This window comes from Coregonus lavaretus (genome assembly GCF_964263955.1).
Source record: "Coregonus lavaretus genome assembly, chromosome: 24".
NCBI lineage: Eukaryota > Metazoa > Chordata > Actinopteri > Salmoniformes > Salmonidae > Coregonus > Coregonus lavaretus.
In genome coordinates, this window is record NC_140011.1 from 35,141,780 (window position 1) to 35,161,641 (window position 19,862).

Below are 19,862 nucleotides of genomic sequence, written 5' to 3' on the forward strand. Positions count from 1 at the left end.
GAAATTATAGATAATCTTTGCTACAATGTCTCACAGAAGTACCATACCACCACGTGTTTTTATTACTGATCACCTGATTTTACACTTCCTGTTTTCAGTGTGACGTGCCGCGTAGCTAAACATAAATACAGTTTACTGTGTTCTGCAGTCCTCGATACCACGTACGATTTTCAGAGCTCACGAATAATAATTTGTTTAAAAAATATGGATAATTCCGCGAAAGAGAAGGAGGCTTTGACTCTCATGGCTGAGGCTGATAAAAAGATGAAATCCTCACGAGGATTTGGGACATTGTTGGGGTATGCGCAAACTAGCCTAGCTAACCTTTGATAGCTATCGTTAGCGTAGTTGTTTTGTATTAGCTAACGTTAACTACTAGTTCAGATCCCCAGCATCCCATAAATGTATTTTAACATGAAAGTATGTAGCTGCAAAACACAATAAAACCCACTAAAATAATAACGTTAGCTATACGTTATGTGCCGTGGCGATAAGGTTAACTAACTAGCTATGTCACACACCAAATGGTTACCCCCGGTCTACTCAGATTCCTTATTCAAATCAAATCAAATCAAATGTTATTGGTCACATGCGCCGAATACAACAGGTGCAGACATTACAGTGAAATGCTTACTTACAGCCCTTAACCAACAGTGCATTTATTTTTAACAAAGAAAGTAAAAATAAAACAACAACAAAAAAAGTGTTGAAAAAAAAAGAGCAGAAGTAAAATAAAATAACAGTAGGGAGGCTATATATACAGGGGGGTACCGGTGCAGAGTCAATGTGCGGGGACACCGGCTAGTTGAGGTAGTTGAAGTAATATGTACATGTGGGTAGAGTTAAAGTGACTATGCATAAATAATTAACAGAGTAGCAGCAACGTAAAAAGGATGGGGTGGGGGGGCAGTGCAAATAGTCCGGGTAGCCATGATTAGCTGTTCAGGAGTCTTATGGCTTGGGGGTAGAAGCTGTTGAGAAGTCTTTTGGACCTAGACTTGGCACTCCGGTACCGCTTGCCGTGCGGTAGCAGAGAGAACAGTCTATGACTAGGGTGGCTGGAGTCTTTGACAATTTTGAGGGCCTTCCTCTGACACCGCCTGGTATAGAGGTCCTGGATGGCAGGAAGCTTGGCCCCAGTGATGTACTGGGCCGTACGCACTACCCTCTGTAGTGCCTTGCGGTCGGAGGCCAAGCAGTTGCCATACCAGGCGGTGATGCAACCAGTCAGGATGCTCTCGATGGTGCAGCTGTATAATTTTTTGAGGATCTGAGGACCCATGCCAAATCTTTTCAGTCTCCTGAGGGGGAATAGGCTTTGTCGTGCCCTCTTCACGACTGTCTTGGTGTGTTTGGACCATGATAGTTTGTTGGTGATGTGGACACCAAGGAACTTGAAGCTCTCAACCTGTTCCACTACAGCCCCGTCGATGAGAATGGGGGCGTGCTCAGTCCTCATCTGTGGTCTACTGACAGCATTGTCATATCACTTTGCTGGCTCCATCTGTTTTGTGGTTTAGCCAACTCCGTTTTGCATACCCCGCCCCCCCAAAAAAAACAAGATAATGAAAACAACAACATATCTCTATTTATTTTCTGTTTCATGAGTTACAGACAGTTGTTTTGCATCATCTCTTCTTTGTTGCTTCTCTTTTTGTATTGTCTTTATTCCATAGTTATGTCTACTTATATATTATTATTATTATGATTTTATTTTATTTCCTATATATTTCACTAGTTTTTGGAATCAAAAGAGGAAATTAGCATCAATACAATACATCACATTTACATTTCATATTACAAAAAGGATTTGAAATTGATTGCAAGGAAAGTTCAAATATCGAGAATATCCCATAATTTGTTGGGTTACTGTACAGTCAGACCACCGCATTCTTATTGGCAGACTAAATAGCCTTGGTTTCTCAAATGACTGCCTCGCCTGGTTCACCAACTACTTCTCAGATAGAGTTCAATGTGTCAAATCGGAGGGCCTGTTGTCTGGACCTATGGCAGTCTCTATGGGGGTGCCACAGGGTTCAATTCTTGGGCCGACTCTTTTCTCTGTGTATATCAATGACGTCGCTCTTGCTGCTGGTGACTCTCAGATCCACCTCTACGCAGACGACACCATTTTGTATACATCTGGCCCTTCATTGGACACTGTGTTAACAAACCTCCAAACGAGCTTCAATGCCATACAACACTCCTTCAGTAGCCTCCAACTGCTCTTAAACACTAGTAAAACTAAATGCATGCTCTTCAACCGAACGCTGCTTGCACCCGCCCACCCGACTAGAATCACTACTCTCGACGGGTCTGACCTAGAGTATGTGGACAACTACAAATATCTAGGTGTCTGGTTAGACTGTAAACTCTCCTTCCAGACTCACATTAAGAATCTCCAATCCAAAGTTAAATCTAGAATCGGTTTCCTATTTCGCAACAAAGCCTCCTTCACTCATGCTGCCAAACATGCCCTAGTAAAACTGACTATCCTACCGATCCTTGACTTCGGCGATGTCATTTACAAAATAGCCTCCAACACTCTACTCAGCAAATTGGATGTAATCTATCACAGTGCCATCCGTTTTGTCTCCAAAGCCCCATATACTACCCACCACTGTGACCTGTACGCTCTTGTTGGCTGGTCCTCACTACATATTCGTCGCCAAACCCACTGGCTCCAGGCCATCTATAAATCACTGCTAGGCAAATCCCCGCCTTATCTTAGCTCATTGGTCACCATAGCAACACCCACCCGTAGTCTGCGCTCCAGCAGGTATATCTCACTGGTCATCCCCAAAGCCAACACCTCCTTTGGCCGCCATTCCTTCCAGTTCTCTGCTGCCAATGACTGGAACAAATTGCAAAAATCTCTGAAGCTGGAGACACTTATCTCCCTCACTAACTTTAAGCATCAGTTGTCAGAGCACCTTACCGATCACTGCACCTGTACACAGCCCATCTGAAATTAGCCCGCCCAACTACCTCATCCCTATATTGTTATTTATTTTGCTCATTTGTACCCCAGTATCTCTATTTGCACATCATCTCTTGCACATCTATCATTCCAGTGTTAATACTAATTATAATTATTTTGCACTATAGCCTATTTATTGCCTTACCTCCATAACTTGCTACATTTGCACACACTGTATATATATGTATTTCTGTTGTATTTTTGACTTTGTTTTGTTTTACCCCATATGTAACTCTGTGTTGTTGTTTTTATCGCACTGCTTTGCTTTATCTTGGCCAGGTCGCAGTTGTCACGAACGTCTTGGAAAGGAGTAGACCAAAGCGCAGCGTGTTGCACGAACATGATGCTTTATTTAATTAAAGCGAAACACGAAACAACAAAACAAATAACGATTTTTGAAGTCCACAGTGACAATGACTGACAAGGAACAAAAACCCACAAACACAAGGTGAAAACAGACAGTTTAAATATGGCTCCCAATCAGAGACAACGAGCCAACAGCTGACACTCGTTACCTCTGATTGGGAGTCACTCAAACAAAGAAACACAACAACCTAGAACAACCCAACCAAGAAACAGAACACAAAGAAACGAACACACCCTGGCTCAACATACAGAGTCCCGGAGCCAGAGCGTGACAGCAGTTGTAAATGAGAACTTGTTCTCTACTGGTTTACCTGGTTAAATAAAGGTGAAAAAAAAAAAAAGTTCCTCTATTGCGTCACTTGTTGAACGTGGAATGAGGAAGGGCTCGGATTTGTTGTTTTGAAAAGTTTGTTGTTTTGAAAGTGTATTGGGAAGTACTTAGTAGCTAGCTAACTTTTTAGTTTGGATCCCGCGACACAGTTGGCATCAGTTGCTGGGATTGCTAGTCTCTGTCCAGTGATCCTGCTGACCAAGGACATGTACAGTGATCCTGCCGACCAGGAACGGGTCTGAGGAGCAATTTGGCGTTGCAGTTAGTCTAGCTGCTAGCTAGCAGCATATCAAGGAATAACAACATGGTTGTGGATGGAATTGCAGAATCTCCACGAGACCTGGACAGAGTCTGAGGACAAAGTGAGGGAAATTATCTCTGAGAAATTGAAGATGGACCACAGGAAGATTGAAGTGGAGCGCGCCCACAGGACTGGAAAACCCACCACCGGCCCAGGTGACAGGCCCAGGCCGATAGTGGTCAAGTTCCTGATGTTCAAGGACAAGGTAGCTGTTCTGGAAAGAGCCAAGAACTTGAGAGGAACTTATATCTATCTCAACGAGGACTATCCTGAACGTACGCCAGAAGAGGAAAGAACTTATCCCAGCCATGAAAGCTGCCAGAGCGCGTGGGGACATTGTTACATCCGCTTTGACAGGCTCATTGTCGTCCCTCCCAGAAGCCTGGAAGGGATGAGAGAGCCAAGCCAATTGGTTCGTAGCTTCAACCCCGCAGCACACACACACAAATTGATTAATGGACTGCTGAATGTATATTTTTTTATCTTGCTTTGTTTGCTCTTTTCAGTATTACGTCTATCTCTGATAAGCTACCCAGGAAAGGGCTGAAAATAGCCCATATTAATATACGTAGCCTTAGAAATAAGGTTAATGAAATCAATAACTTGCTAACATCAGATAACATTCATATATTAGGCATTTCTGAGAATCACTTAGATAATTCATTTGATGATACAGCAGTAGCAATACAAGAATATAACATCTATAGAAGAGACAGAAATGCTTATGGGGGAGGTGTTGCTGTATATATTCAGAGCCATATCCCTGTAATGCTTAGAGAAGATCTTATGTCAAGTGTTATTGAAGTGTTGTGGTTGCAGGTACATTTGCCACATCTAAAGCGTTTTGTTTTGGGGTGTTGCTATAGGCCACCAAGTGCGAACAGTCAGTATCTAAATAATATGTGTGAAATGCTTGATAGTGTATGTGATGTAAACAGAGAGGTCTACTTTCTTGGGGACCTGACTGGTTTTCATCAAGCTGTCTGCTCAAGAGGAAGCTTCTTACTGTAACCAGTGCCTGTAATCTGGTTCATGTTATTAATCAACCTACCAGGGTGTTTACAAACACTACAGGAACAAGATCATCCACATGTATCAATCACATTTTTACTAATACTGTAGAACTTTGTTCTAAAGCTGTATCCGTACCCATTGGATGCAGTGATCACAATATAGTGGCTATATCCAGGAAAGCCAAAGTTCCAACAGCTGGACCTACAATAGTGTATAAGAGATCATACAAAATATTTTGCTGTACTCGTATGTGGATGATGCAAAACATATTTGTTGGTCTGATGTGATTAATAAGGAGCATCCAGACGCTGCACTTGAGTAATTTATGAAATTGCTTCTTCCAATTATTGATAAACATGCACCTGTTAGGAAACTAACTGTTAGAACTGTTAAGGCTCCATGGATTGATGAGGAATTGAAAAACTGTATGGTTGAAAGAGATGGGGCAAAAGGAGTGGCTAATAAGTCTGGCTGCACATCTGACTGGTTGACTTACTGCAAATTGAGAAATTATGTGACTAAACTCAACAAAAAGAAGAAAAAACTGTATTATGAAGCCAAGATCAATGATATAAAGAATGATGAAAAAAAACAACAACTTTGGAGTACTTTAAATGAAATTATGGGCAGAAAGACAAATTCAACTCCATCTTTCATCGAATCAGATGGCTTATTCATCACAAAACCATTTGATGTTGCCAATTATTTTAATGATTACTTAATAGGCAAAGTGGACAAACTTAGGCAGGAATTGCCAACAATGAACAGTGAGCTATCGTATTCATGCATAAAAAAACAAATAATGAAAGAAAAGCATTGCAAGTTTGAATTTTGTAAAGTTAGTGTGGGACAGGTGGACAAATTATTGTTATCGATCAATAATGACAAACCTCCTGGCATTGACAACTTAGATGGAAAGCTACTGAGGATGGTAGCTGACTCTATAGCCACTCCTATCTGTCATATCTTTAATTTGAGGCTTGAGAAAAGTCTTTGTCCTCAGGTCTGGAGGTAAGCCAAAGTAATTCAGCTACCCAGGAATGGTAAAGCGGCCTTTACTGGTTCTAACAACAGACCTATAAGCTTACTGCCAGCTCTTAGCAAACTGTTGGAAAGAATTGTGTTTGAACAAATACAATGCTATTTCTCTGTAAACAAATTAACACCATACTTTCAGCATGCTTAAAGAGAAGGGCACTCAACATGTACTGCACTGACACAAATTACTGATGATTGGTTGAAAGATTGTGGGAGCTGGACTGTTAGATTTCAGTGCAGCCTTTGATATTATTGACCATAACCTGTTGTTGAAAAAACGTATGTGTTATGGCTTTTCAACCTCTGCCATATTGTGGATTCAGAGTTATCTATCTAATAGAACGCAAAGGGTTTTCTTTAATGGGAGCTTCTCTAATGTCAAACATGTAAAGTGTGGTGTACCACAGGGCAGCTCTCTAGGCCCTCTACTCTTTTCTATTTGTACCAATGACCTGCCACTGGCATTAAACAAAGCATGTGTGTCCATGTATGCTGATGATTCAACCATATACGCATCAGCAACCACAGCTAATGAAGTCACTGAAACCTTTAACAAAAACTTGCAGTCTGTTTTGGAATGGGTGGCCACTAATAAACTGGTCCTGAACATCTCTAAAACTAAGAGCATTGTATTTGGTACAAATCATTCCATAAGTTTTAGACCTCAGCTGAATCTGGTAATGAATGGTGTGGCTGTTGAACAAGTTGAGGAGACTAAATTACTTGGTGTTACCTTAGATTGTAAACTATCATGGTCAAAACATATAGATTCAATGGTTGTAAAGATGGGGAGAGGTCTGTCCGTAATAAAGAGATGCTCTGCTTTTTTGACACCACACTTCAAAAAGCAAGTTCTGCAGGCTCTAGTTTTGTCTAATCTTGATTATTGTACAGTTGTGTGGTCCAGTGCTGCAAGGAAATACCTAGTTAAGCTGCAGCTGGCCCAAAACAGAGCGGCACATCATGCTCTTCATTGTAATCAGAGGGCTGATATAAATACTATGCATGCCAGTCTCTCTTGGCTAAGAGTTGAGGCGAGACTGACTGCATCACTTCTTCTTTTTATAAGAAACATTAATGTGTTGAAAATCCCAAATATTTTGCATAGTCAACTTACACACAGCTCTGACACACACACTTACCCCACCAGACATGCCGCCAGGGGTCTTTTCACGGTCCCCAAATCCAGAACAAATTCAAGAAAGTGTATAGTATTATATAGAGGCATTATTGCATGGAACTCCGTTCCATCTCATATTGCTCAAATAAACAGCAAACCTGGTTTCAAAAAACTGATAAAGCAACACCTCATGGCACAACGCGTCTCCCCTATTTGACCTAGATAGTTTGTGTGTATGTATTGATATGTAGGCTACGTGTGCCTTTAAAAATGTTTTATGTAGTTCTGTCCTTGAGCTGTTCTTGTCTATTAATGTTCTGTATTATGTCATGTTTTGTGTGGACCCCAGGAAGAGTAGCTGCTGCTTTTGCAACAGCTAATGGGGATCCTAATAAAATATCAAAATACCCCCTCCACGTTCTTAATCATAAACGTTGTTTCCATCCAATTGGCAACAGATTTTCTTGCTACTATTCTAAAATCTGCATAAAAACTGAATATGCATTTTATAATATGCCATTTAGCAGACACTTTTATCCAAAGCGTCTTACAGTCATGTGTGCATACATTTTTACGTATGGATGGTCCCGGGGATCGAACCCACTACCCTGGCATTACAAGCGCCATGCTCTACCAATTGAGCTACAGAGGACCACAACATTTTCCCACCAGAGATATTTCCATCAAATTGGATTTGGGGAGAAAAAGGGGTAAAAAGTACCAATAAATAAATATATATATATATAAAATTCCCATGTACCGACGAAAAAATACAAGTTAAATGGGTTTCCATCGCATTTTCAACTCTACTGATGGTTTTCTCACCTTTTTTTTTATTGTCACGTGCGCTCTAGCCAACAGCGCTATCAAGGTCTTATTCTGGTAACGTGATGATCGATGTTTGGCTGCCATTTGACAAATAAAAATAATCTTGCTCTTTTGTCCATAATAATAATCTCATCATGTAGGCTATATGTGCACTCTAGCCAACAGCGCTGTTGGTTAGAACCACACTCGCTATATAACGCAAAATTTTTTGGAAACCCATTTAACTTGTATTTTTTATTCAGTACATGGGAATTTAACAGCAAAATATATTTTATGTGCACTACGTCATCACGCACAGCCTTTTATATGCAACAAGTCAATTTGATGGAAACATCCCTGGTGGGAAAATGGGCATATTGCGGATTTTAGAATATTTGCATGAAAATCTGTTACCAATTAGATGGAAAAATTAATATCAGCAACTTCTTTTTGCCTTGTTCCTTCGTTGTCATGAAAAACATGTTTTGATATTGATATGTAGTATTTGGTCTAAATAACATTTTCTGTATTTTTCTCCAGAGGTTCATCCCGCAAGTATGAGGAAGCCTGTGACATGTATGTGAGGGCAGCAAACATGTTCAAAATGGCCAAAAATTGGAGTGGTAAGATTTGGTTATAGTGGACATTTAGAACGGCAAGGGGTGTGTGGAGTGTAACCAACATAATACCTTGGTTCATTTTTTGTTCCAGCTGCTGGCAACGCATTCTCTCAAGCAGCACACCTTCATCTGCAGATGGACAACAAACTTGATGGAGCCATCAATTTCCTTGATGCAGGCAATGCGTTCAAAAAAGCGGACCCACAAGGTACATCCCATTTTACTTTACTCTCTGAAAAAGTTTACAGTTGTATTATCAACATTATAGGGGTTATGGAACAGACATTACACAGTTGAAGTCAGAAGTTTACATACACTTAGGTTGGAGTCATTAAAAGTCGTTTTTCAACCACTAGGACATCTACTTTGTGCATGACACAAGTAATTTTTCCAACAATTGTTTACAGACAGATTATTTCACTTATAATTCACTATATCACAATTCCAGTGGGTCAGAAGTTTACATACACTAAGTTGACTGTGCCTTTAAACAGCTTGGAAAATTCCAGAAAATGATGTCATGGCTTTAGAAGCTTCTGATAGGCTAATTGACATCATTTGAGTCAATTGGAGGTGGACCTGTGGATGTATTTCAAGGCCTACCTTCAAACTCAGTGCCTCTTTGCTTGACATCATGGGAAAATCAAAATAAATCAGCCAAGACCTCAGAAAAAAATGGTAGACCTCCACAAGTCTGGTTCATCCTTGGGAGCAATTTCCAAACGCCTGAAGGTACCACGTTCATCTGTACAAACAATAGTACGCAAGTATAAACACCATGGGACCACGCAGCCGTCATACCGCTCAGGAAGGAGACGCATTCTGTCTCCTAGAGATGAACGTACTTTGGTGCGAAAAGTGCAAATCAATCCCAGAACAACAGCAAAAGGACCTTGTGAAGATGCTGGAGGAAACAGGTACAAAAGTATCTATATCCACAGTAAAACGAGTCCTATATCGACATAACCTGAAAGGCCGCTCAGCAAGGAAGAAGCCACTGCTCCAAAACCGCCATAAAAAAGCCAGACTACGGTTTGTAACTGCACATGGGGACAAAGATCGTACATTTTGGAGAAATGTCCTCTGGTCTGATGAAACAAAAATAGAACTGTTTGGCCATAATGACCATCGTTATGTTTGGAGGAAAAAAAGAACACCATCCCAACCGTGAAGCACGGGGTGGCAGCATCATGCTGTGGGGGTGCTTTGCTGCAGGAGGGGCTGGTGCACTTCACAAAATAGATGGCATGGGTCTTCCAAATGGACAATGACCCCAAGCATACTTCCAAAGTTGTGGCAAAATGGCTTAAGGACAACAAAGTCAAGGTATTGGAGTGGCCATCACAAAGCCCTGACCTCAATCCTATAGAACATTTGTGGGCAGAACTGAAAAAGCGTGTGCGAGCAAGGAGGCCTACAAAGCTGACTCAGTTACACCAGCTCTGTCAGGAGGAATGGGCCAAAATTCACCCAACTTAATGTGGGAAGCTTGTGGAAGGCTACCCGAAACGTTTGACCCAAGTTAAACAATTTAAAGGCAATGCTACCAAATACTAATTGAGTGTATGTAAACTTCTGACCCACTGGGAATGTGATGAAAGAAATAAAAGCTGAAAGAAATAATTCTCTCTACTATTATTCTGACATTTCACATTCTTAAAATAAAGTGGTGATCCTAACTGACCTAAAACAGGGAATTTTTACTAGGATTAAATATCAGGAATTGTGAAAAACTGAGTTTAAATATATTTGGCTAAGGTGTATGTAAACTTCTGACTTTAACTGTACATGTTGTTATATCCTCAAGGGTTGAACAATGTTTGCCACAGTGTATGCCCTATTAGAATGTAACTGTGTGATTCTAATTTAATGTACTTTTCATCTCCACACAGAGGCCATCAACTGCCTGAACCAAGCCATTGAAATTTACACAAACATGGTGAGAAGCTGGGAGTATTTCTGCATTCACTACACAGTATAATAAATAAGTAAATCTCAAGCCTGCTCAATGATAGACAATTGTGCCTAGTGTTTAGGAGCACTAGTTGTATGGTGTGTTGATGATTATTTCACCTCTTCTTGTCTGCAGGGCCGTTTCACCATTGCAGCCAAACACCACATATCTATTGCTGAGATCTACGAGAGTGAGCTATTAGACCTTGATAAGGTCAGTCACTCATAAGAGCCTTATAGAGTGTGGTATCATGTAATGTACTGTTTTTCATAGATATCAAATCAAGTGTTATTTGTCACATGCGCCGAATACAACAGTGAAATGCTTACTTACAAGCCCTTAACCAACAGAAACATTATGTACAAAATAAGTTACAAATAACGCGAAGAAACACACATAATAGCACAATTGGTTAGACGTCCGTAAAACGGCAACCATCTCCTCCGGCGCCATTATTATTTGTCAATTATCTTTCGCACATATTTCAGCCTTTGATATCAATGAGAGGCCATGACAAGTAAATGTGACTTTTTAATCCACAGGCCATTGGTCACTATGAACAGGTATTTCAACGTTCAGGCATAATCCCTTATGGGATTTACGGGTGTATTCCATCCCACTTTTCATACATTTCTCTTGTGTGAATGTCTTTTGAACTGATTATTTTCTGCTCAATCTAATTGTAGTGCTGCAAATACAGTGAGGAAAAAAAGTATTTAGTCAGCCACCAATTGTGCAAGTTCTCCCACTTAAAAAGATGAGAGAGGCCTGTAATTTTCATCATAGGTACACGTCAACTATGACAGACAAAATGAGGGAAAAAAATCCAGAAAATCACATTGTAGGATTTTTAATGAATTTATTTGCAAATTATGGTGGAAAATAAGTATTTGGTCAATAACAAAAGTTTCTCAATACTTTGTTATATACCCTTTGTTGGCAATGACACAGGTCAAACGTTTTCTGTAAGTCTTCACAAGGTTTTCACACACTGTTGCTGGTATTTTGGCCCATTCCTCCATGCAGATCTCCTCTAGAGCAGTGATGTTTTGGGGCTGTCGCTGGGCAACACGGACTTTCAACTCCCTCCAAAGATTTTCTATGGGGTTGAGATCTGGAGACTGGCTAGGCCACTCCAGGACCTTGAAATGCTTCTTACGAAGCCACTCCTTCGTTGCCCGGGCGGTGTGTTTGGGATCATTGTCATGCTGAAAGACCCAGCCACGTTTCATCTTCAATGCCCTTGCTGATGGAAGGAGGTTTTCACTCAAAATCTCACGATACATGGCCCCATTCATTCTTTCCTTTACACAGATCAGTCGTCCTGGTCCCTTTGCAGAAAAACAGCCCCAAAGCATGATGTTTCCACCCCCATGCTTCATAGTAGGTATGGTGTTCTTTGGATGCAACTCAGCATTCTTTGTCCTCCAAACACGACGAGTTGAGTTTTTACCAAAAAGTTATATTTTGGTTTCATCTGACCATATGACATTCTCCCAATCCTCTTCTGGATCATCCAAATGCACTCTAGCAAACTTCAGACGGGCCTGGACATGTACTGGCTTAAGCAGGGGGACACGTCAGGCACTGCAGGATTTGAGTCCCTGGCGGCGTAGTGTGTTACTGATGGTAGGCTTTGTTACTTTGGTCCCAGCTCTCTGCAGGTCATTCACTAGGTCCCCCCGTGTGGTTCTGGGATTTTTGCTCACCGTTCTTGTGATCATTTTGACCCCACGGGGTGAGATCTTGCGTGGAGCCCCAGATCGAGGGAGATTATCAGTGGTCTTGTATGTCTTCCCTTTACTAATAATTGCTCCCACAGTTGATTTCTTCAAACCAAGCTGCTTACCTATTGCAGATTCAGTCTTCCCAGCCTGGTGCAGGTCTACAATTTAATTTCTGGTGTCCTTTGACAGCTCTTTGGTCTTGGCCATAGTGGAGTTTGGAGTGTGACTGTTTGAGGTTGTGGACAGGTGTCTTTTGTACTGATAACAAGTTCAAACAGGTGCCATTAATACAGGTAACGAGTGGAGGACAGAGGAGCCTCTTAAAGAAGAAGTTACAGGTCTGTGAGAGCCAGAAATCTTGCTTGTTTGTAGGTGACCAAATACTTATTTTCCACCATAATTTGCAAATAAATTCATTAAAAATCCTACAATGTGATTTTCTGGATTTTTTTTCTCAATTTGTCTGTCATAGTTGACGTGTACCTATGATGAAAATTACAGGCCTCTCTCATCTTTTTAAGTGGGAGAACTTGCACAATTGGTGGCTGACTAAATACTTTTTTCCCCCACTGTAAATGCCTTCTGAAAGTGGCCACCTACGCTGCCCAACTGGAACAGTACCAGAAAGCCATTGACATTTATGAACAGGTGTGTATTTACTCATGTACAGTGTATTCAGAAAGTATTCAGACCCCTTTGTGACTTTTTCCACATTTTGTTACGTTACAGCCTTATTCTAAAATGTATTAAATCGTTTTTCCCCCTCATCAATCTACACACAATACCCCATAATAACAAAGTGAAAACAGGTTTTTAGAAATACCTTATTTACATAAGTATTCAGACCCTTTGCTATTAGACTCGAAATTGAGCTCAGGTGCATCCTGTTTCCATTGATCATCCTTGAGATGTTTCTACAACTTGATTGGCGTCATGATTGGACATGATTTGGAAAGGCACACACCTGTCTATATAAGGTCCCACAGTTGACAGTACATGTCAGAGCAAAAACCAAGCCATGAGGTCAAAGGAATTGTCCGTAGAGCTCCGAGACAGGAGTGTGTCGAGGCACAGATCTGGGGAAGGGTGCCAAAATATTTCTGCAGCATTGAAGGTCCCGAAGAACACAGTGGCCTCCATCATTCTTAAATGGAAGAAGTTTGAAACCACCAAGACTCTTCCTAGAGCTGGCCGCCCGGCCAAACTGAGCAATCGGGGGAGAAGGGCCTTGGTCAGGGAGGTGACCAAGAACCCAATGGTGACTCTGACAGAGCTCCAAAGTTCCTCTGTGGAGATGGGAGAACCTTCCAGAAGGACAACCATCTCTGCAGCACTCCACCAATCAGGCCTTTATGGTAGAGTGGCCAGACGGAAGCAACTCCTCAGAAAAAGGCACATGACAGCCCGCTTGGAGTTTACCAAAAGGCACCTAAAGGACTCTCAGACCATGAGAAACAAGATTCTCTGATCTGATGAAACCAAGATTGAACTCTTTGGCCTGAATGCCAAGCGTCACGTCTGGAGGAAACCTGGCCTGAATGCCAAGCGTCACGTCTGGAGGAAACCTGGCACCATATTTCAGTTTAAAAAAAATATTTGTATACATTTGCAACAAAATAAAAATATAACTGTTTTTGCTTTGTCATTATGGGATGTTGTGTGTAGATTGATTAATGTATATATATTTTTAATCCATTTTAGAATAAGGCTGTAACGTAACAAAATGTGGAAAAAGTCAAGGGGTCTGAATACTTTCCGAATGCACTGTATATTATGGTGATTAAATTACCAATGAACTGCTTTAGTGGGCTTTCCCAATTAACTTATTATGAGTTTGTTTTGTGTAATTCCCAGATTGGAACATATGCAATGGACAGCGTCCTGTTGAAGTATGGTGCTACAGACCACTTCTTCAAAGCAGCTCTTTGTCACTTCTGTGTGGACATGCTTAATGCAAGGGTGAGTCTTTATTTCCGTATACATACATCAACACTTTGCCTCTATAAACTAGTTTTGACTTTGTTCTTATCTCTTGTCTACCAACAGCTGTCTGTACAGAGATATGAGGATATGTTTCCAGCCTTCTCAGACGCTAGAGAATGCAAACTGGTTAGGGTAAGTCTATTGTGTTTCAAAGTTAAACAGCTCTTTAAAGGGCTTTTTATCTGAGTGGATACTGAATATAACATTTATGGTTATTTGTAGTAGAAACCAAAAAGAAAACATGCCATTTCCTGAGTGTTGTATTGTGACTGTATACAATACATGTCTTATGCTTATTTTAACAGAAACTTCTAGATGCATATGAGGAACAGGATGTTGATGCATTCACTGATGCGGTAGGTTTTTCTTATACTTGCCATTCCGTGATGACAGAATGAAATGTTCAAATTATGTTTGTCCATTAAACCAGTTCTCCTTCTCTTAACAGGTGAAGGACTTTGACTCCATCCCAAGATTGGATCAGTGGAACACTACTATGTTACTGAGGATAAAGAAACAAATACAGGATGACGAGAGCGACCTTCGCTAATCCGCACCTCTAATAATCCATCAGAACTAATCATCATCTCTCTCACTACTCCTGGAACTTTACCACTATATATCACGTCACATTCCTGAATAACTTACCAATCTTCCATTTTTCTCTCTGGGTGGTGTCATCCTTTAATCACCAGGCATTGAACGCTTTAAATTAGTGTTTCATAACTGTCTATCCACTTATCAATCTGTGTGATGTGTTGTCAAGCAATAAGGGTCCTGGCCCAGACCCCAAAGATGAACTACTGGCTAAAACCTGTGAAGAATAGCACCAGGTAGATAAAGAAGGAAGTGTAGCCTACTAGCTACTAGCCCATCCAATTGAGGTGGATAAAACCTGATAATATCTTTGTTGTAGTTTATTTCTGTTGTGTTGTTTTCTGTCATAGTAACTCCACCTCACTCTCTTAAGTGCTAATGGTTTTAGGTCATTTCTGACCTGGACATTTCCAGAGGCAACATTATATGCTTCTAGAACATACAGTATCTGTCATAAACTGGTTAGTTAATTAAAAAGTGTTTCAGTCATAAATTGAGGCTTCTACTTTTAAGTATATTGGTCATTGCTCAATTATGCTGCTGGAGTGTTACCCAATAGCAAAGTCTCATCTGCGAAATATGTTTTAGTTGGGCATTTTATATTGGATTAAGACATAGTAAGAGATGGAAGATATTTTTCCAACTCTGTTGAAGAGATTAATTATTTCAGTGGGTCTACTAGCAGCCATTTCCCTTTTAATCATTATTGATTGATCTCTGAACTGTGAACATGTTGAATTTTTTAAAATTATTATACTATAGATAATATTTTGATGTTGTCATTCCAAAGGAAATCTGTTTACATTCCCACACAGGGAGCTGGATTACCTCAGTGCTATGGGCAGAACTAGAATGATTCCATGGATTAACCTGTCCATGTACTTAAAGGTGGTGGTCTATTGCAATCTCGCACTTTCCCATGTTTTATTTATTTCCCATCTTGATTAAACATTTGGTTTTAAATTATAAACAATTATTCTCTTATGGCTTGATTAATAAGAGGTAACACGTTTTACATGTGCATTAAAGTACACAAAAATCTAATCAAATTTTATTTGTCACATACCCGTGTTTAGCAGATGTTATTGCTGGTGTAGCGAAATGCTTGTGCTTCTAGCTCCGACAGTGTAGTAATATCTAACAAGTAATATCTAACAATTTCACAACATATACCCAATACCCACAAACTAAGTAAGGAATGGAATTAAGAACATATACATATATGGACGCGCAATGACAGAGCGGCATGGACTAAGATACAGTAGAATATTATAGAATACAGTATATACACATATGAGATGAGTAATGCAAGATACAGTTGAAGTCGGAAGTTTACATACACCTTAGCCGAATACATTTAAACTCAGTTTTTCACAATTCCTGACATTTAATCCTAGTAAAAATTCCCTGTCTTAGGTCAGTTAGGATCACCACTTTATTTTAAGAATGTGAAATGTCAGAATAATAGTAGAGAGAATGATTTATTTCAGCTTTTATTTCTTTCATCACAGTGGGTCAGAAGTTTACATACACTCAATTAGTATTTGGTAGCATTGCCTTTAAATTGTTTATCTTGGGTCAAACGTTTCGTGTAGCCTTCCACAAGCTTCCCACAATAAGTTGGGTGAATTTTGGCCCATTCCTCCTGACAGAGCTGGTGTAACTGAGTCAGCTTTGTAGGCCTCCTTGCTCGCACACGCTTTTTCAGTTCTGCCCACAAATGTTCTATAGGATTGAGGTCAGGGCTTTGTGATGGCCACTCCAATACCTTGACTTTGTTGTCCGTAAGCCATTTTGCCACAACTTTGGACGTATGATTGGAGTCATTGTCCATTTGGAAGACCCATTTGCGACCAAGCTTTAACTTTGCGACCAAGCTTTAACTCAATATATCCACATAATTTTCCTTCCTCATGATGCCATCTATTTTGTGAAGTGCACCAGTCCCTCCTGCAGCAAAGCACCCCCACAGCATGATGCTGCCACCCCCGTGCTTCACGGTTGGGATGGTGTTCTTCGGCTTGCAAGCAACCCCCTTTTTCCTCCAAACATAACGATGGTCATTATGGCCAAACAGTTCTATTTTTGTTTCATCAGACCAGAGGACATTTCTCCAAAAAGTATGATCTTTGTTCCCATGTGCAGTTGCTAACCGTAGTCTGGCTTTTTTATGGCGGTTTTGGAGCAGTGGCTTCTTCCTTGCTGAGCGGCCTTTCAGGTTATGTCGATATAGGACTTGTTTTACTGTGGATCTAGATACTTTTGTACCTGTTTCCTCCAGGTCCTTTGCTGTTGTTTTGGGATTGATTTGCACTTTTCGCACCAAAGTACGTTCATCTCTAGGAGACAGAACGCGTCTCCTTCCTGAGCGGTATGACGGCTGCGTGGTCTCATGGTGTTTATATTTGCATACTATTGTTTGTACAGATGAACGTGGTACCTTCAGGCATTTGGAAATTGCTCCCAAGGATGAACCAGACTTACATTTACATTTACGTCATTTAGCAGACGCTCTTATCCAGAGCGACTTACAAATAGGTGCATTCACCTTATAGCCAGTGGGATAACCACTTTACAATGTTTTTTTTTTTTTTTTGGGGGGGGGGGGGGGCTAGAAGGATTACTTTATCCTATCCCAGGTATTCCTTAAAGAGGTGGGGTTTCAAATGTCTCCGGAAGGTGGTGAGTGACTCCGCTGTCCTGGCGTCGTGAGGGAGCTTGTTCCACCATTGGGGTGCCAGAGCAGCGAACAGTTTTGACTGGGCTGAGCGGGAACTATGCTTCCGCAGAGGTAGGGGAGCCAGCAGGCCAGAGGTGGATGAACGCAATGAGGAGATAGACAGATGGGTCAGGGGAAAAATTGAGAATGTCCACTTGGGAGAGATGAGGATTCCTGTGCCACCACCCCGCTGACCAGATGCTCTCGGGGTATGCGAGAACACATGGTCAGACGAGGAGAGAGCAGCAGGAGTAGCAGTGTTTTCAGTGGTAATCCATGTTTCCGTCAGCGCCAAGAAGTCGAGGGACTGGAGGGTAGTATAGGCTGAGATGAACTCTGCCTTGTTGGCAGCAGAACGGCAGTTCCAGAGGCTGCCTGAGACCTGGAACTCCACGTGGGTCGTGCGTGCAGGGACCACCAGGTTAGAGAGGCAGCAGCCACGCGGTGTGAGGCGTTTGTGTAGCCTGTGCGGAGAGGAGAGAACAGGGATAGGCAGAGGCATAGTTGACAGGCTGCAGCAGATGGCTATAATAATGCAGAGGAGATCGGAATGAAATGAACTAAACATCTGGGAAAGGAGAGAGCGGGGCCTCCCTCACCACAACTCCCAAATATAACTCTCCCAACTTCCACCTCAGAAACTATAATTGTTGTAAACTACAGCGGTTCAATGTTTTCTAGGAATAGACTAACTTAGTTTATTCAGCTAGCTAACTAGGTGCAGTATTATTCCGTGAAAAACGTCCGGGCACCTCGTCATAAGACGCCGCAGCCAGCTAGCATGCCGGTCTCCAACAACACGGTTTAGCGCCAATACTCAGCCACAACAAACCACCAGTGTATCAACACGCAAGCAGATCGTTCGTGTCCGTGTCTAACGTTGTGGGTTAGTCCCGACAGCTTGAGCGAGTCCGTCGTCAACTTATTCAGCCAGTTAGTTAGCTAGGATAGTTAGCAAACTAGCTAGCCATTGCTTTCAGACAAAGAAGAACCCCTCCTTTCACGGCACGAACACAAAGAGAGCCAAACTAACGTTAACTAGTCACCCATGTCCCGAATTCCTTGAACGACTCGGGCTATCAATATGTAAAGAACAAAACACAAGTGTAGGTTATGACTTACCCCTAGCAGCTACTGTTAGCTAGCCAAGTGCAAAGCTAGCCACTGAATTGACTCAGCCAGTTCGCGTCTGTTCGCTCGGTCGTTCCAGCTATTGTTTACTAGTCGCTATCCAGGTAGCAACAAGCTAGCTAAATTTCAAGCACAGTAGCTACTTGCTACCTAACGTTAACGGTTCAGACAATGAGGTTAGAAAACAGCTGAATGGTAGGCAGTTCTTGTATGTAATTATTGTAGGCAGCCAGCTGGCGTAATTACAAGCACTCTCAGGCGTGAAACAACTATACCGTTGCTAATAGCTACTCGCCAGCTAGTCCAGGTGGTGAGTTAGCTAGCTAGCTAGCTAGCTTCGTGCTACACCCGGCACCGCCGAATACAGTACTAACCTACAATAATTACATACAACAACCCACGATACCTACCTACAATACCTAACTACAATCTAAATACATAGTTTAAGCCTTACTCGACAAAGCCCAAGCTATGTATAAAGCCAAACTTACCCGACGCCAAGCTTACCCGACGACCTCAGGTGTGCCAAGCGTCTTGTGCAGAGAGAAAGAATACCATTTTTGGTATTGGGAAATTGCTCCCAAGGATGAACCAGACTTGTGGAGGTCTACCATTTTTTTCTGAGGTCTTGGCTGATTTCTTTTGATTTTCCCATGATGTCAAGCAAAGAGGCACTGAGTTTGAAGGTAGGCCTTGAAATACATCCACAGGTACACCTCCAATTGACTCAAATGATGTCAATTAGCCTATCAGAAGCTTCTAAATCCATGACATCATTTTCTGGAATTTTCCAAGCTGTTTAAAGGCACAGTCAACTTAGTGTATGTAAACTTCTGACCCACTGGAATTGTGATACAGTGAATTATAAGTGAAATAATCTGTCTGTAAACAATTGTTGGAAAAAGTACTTGTGTCATGCACAAAGTAGATGTCCTAGTGGTTGAAAAACGACTTTTAATGACTCCAACCTAAGTGTATGTAAACTTCTGACTTCAACTGTGTAATGTCTGTTCCATAACCCCCATAATGTTGATAATACAACTGTAAACTTTTTCAGAGAGTAAAGTAAAATGGGATGTACCTTGTGGGTCCGCTTTTTTGAAAGCATTGCCTGCATCAAGGAAATTGATGGCTCCATCAAGTTTGTTGTCCATCTGCAGATGAAGGTGTGCTG

General features: G+C 41.3%; 1 protein-coding gene across 1 annotated transcript; it reads left to right on the top strand.

Moving 5' to 3' along the window:
- Positions 1 to 126: 126 nt before the first annotated feature.
- napaa (N-ethylmaleimide-sensitive factor attachment protein, alpha a) lies at positions 127 to 15,081 on the top strand. The gene is made up of 11 exons (XM_084140575.1): positions 127 to 299; positions 8,498 to 8,580; positions 8,669 to 8,785; positions 10,470 to 10,516; positions 10,667 to 10,744; positions 11,074 to 11,094; positions 12,820 to 12,906; positions 14,113 to 14,217; positions 14,305 to 14,373; positions 14,547 to 14,597; positions 14,690 to 15,081. Exons 1-11 carry the CDS (start codon positions 205 to 207, stop codon positions 14,789 to 14,791), a joined length of 855 nt encoding a protein of 284 aa, XP_083996701.1. The 5' UTR covers positions 127 to 204; the 3' UTR covers positions 14,792 to 15,081.
- The last annotated feature ends 4,781 nt before the right edge of the window (positions 15,082 to 19,862 follow it).

Bases quoted from the DNA above. Each gene is read 5' to 3' on its own strand.
- napaa (XM_084140575.1), top strand. From the start codon at position 205: ATGGATAATTCCGCGAAAGAGAAGGAGGCTTTGACTCTCATGGCTGAG. The intron at 11,095-12,819 runs GTATTTCAACGT...CTAAATACTTTT, and splicing joins CCATTGGTCACTATGAACAG to TTCCCCCACTGTAAATGCCT. The intron at 14,598-14,689 runs GTAGGTTTTTCT...TTCTCTTAACAG, and splicing joins TTGATGCATTCACTGATGCG to GTGAAGGACTTTGACTCCAT.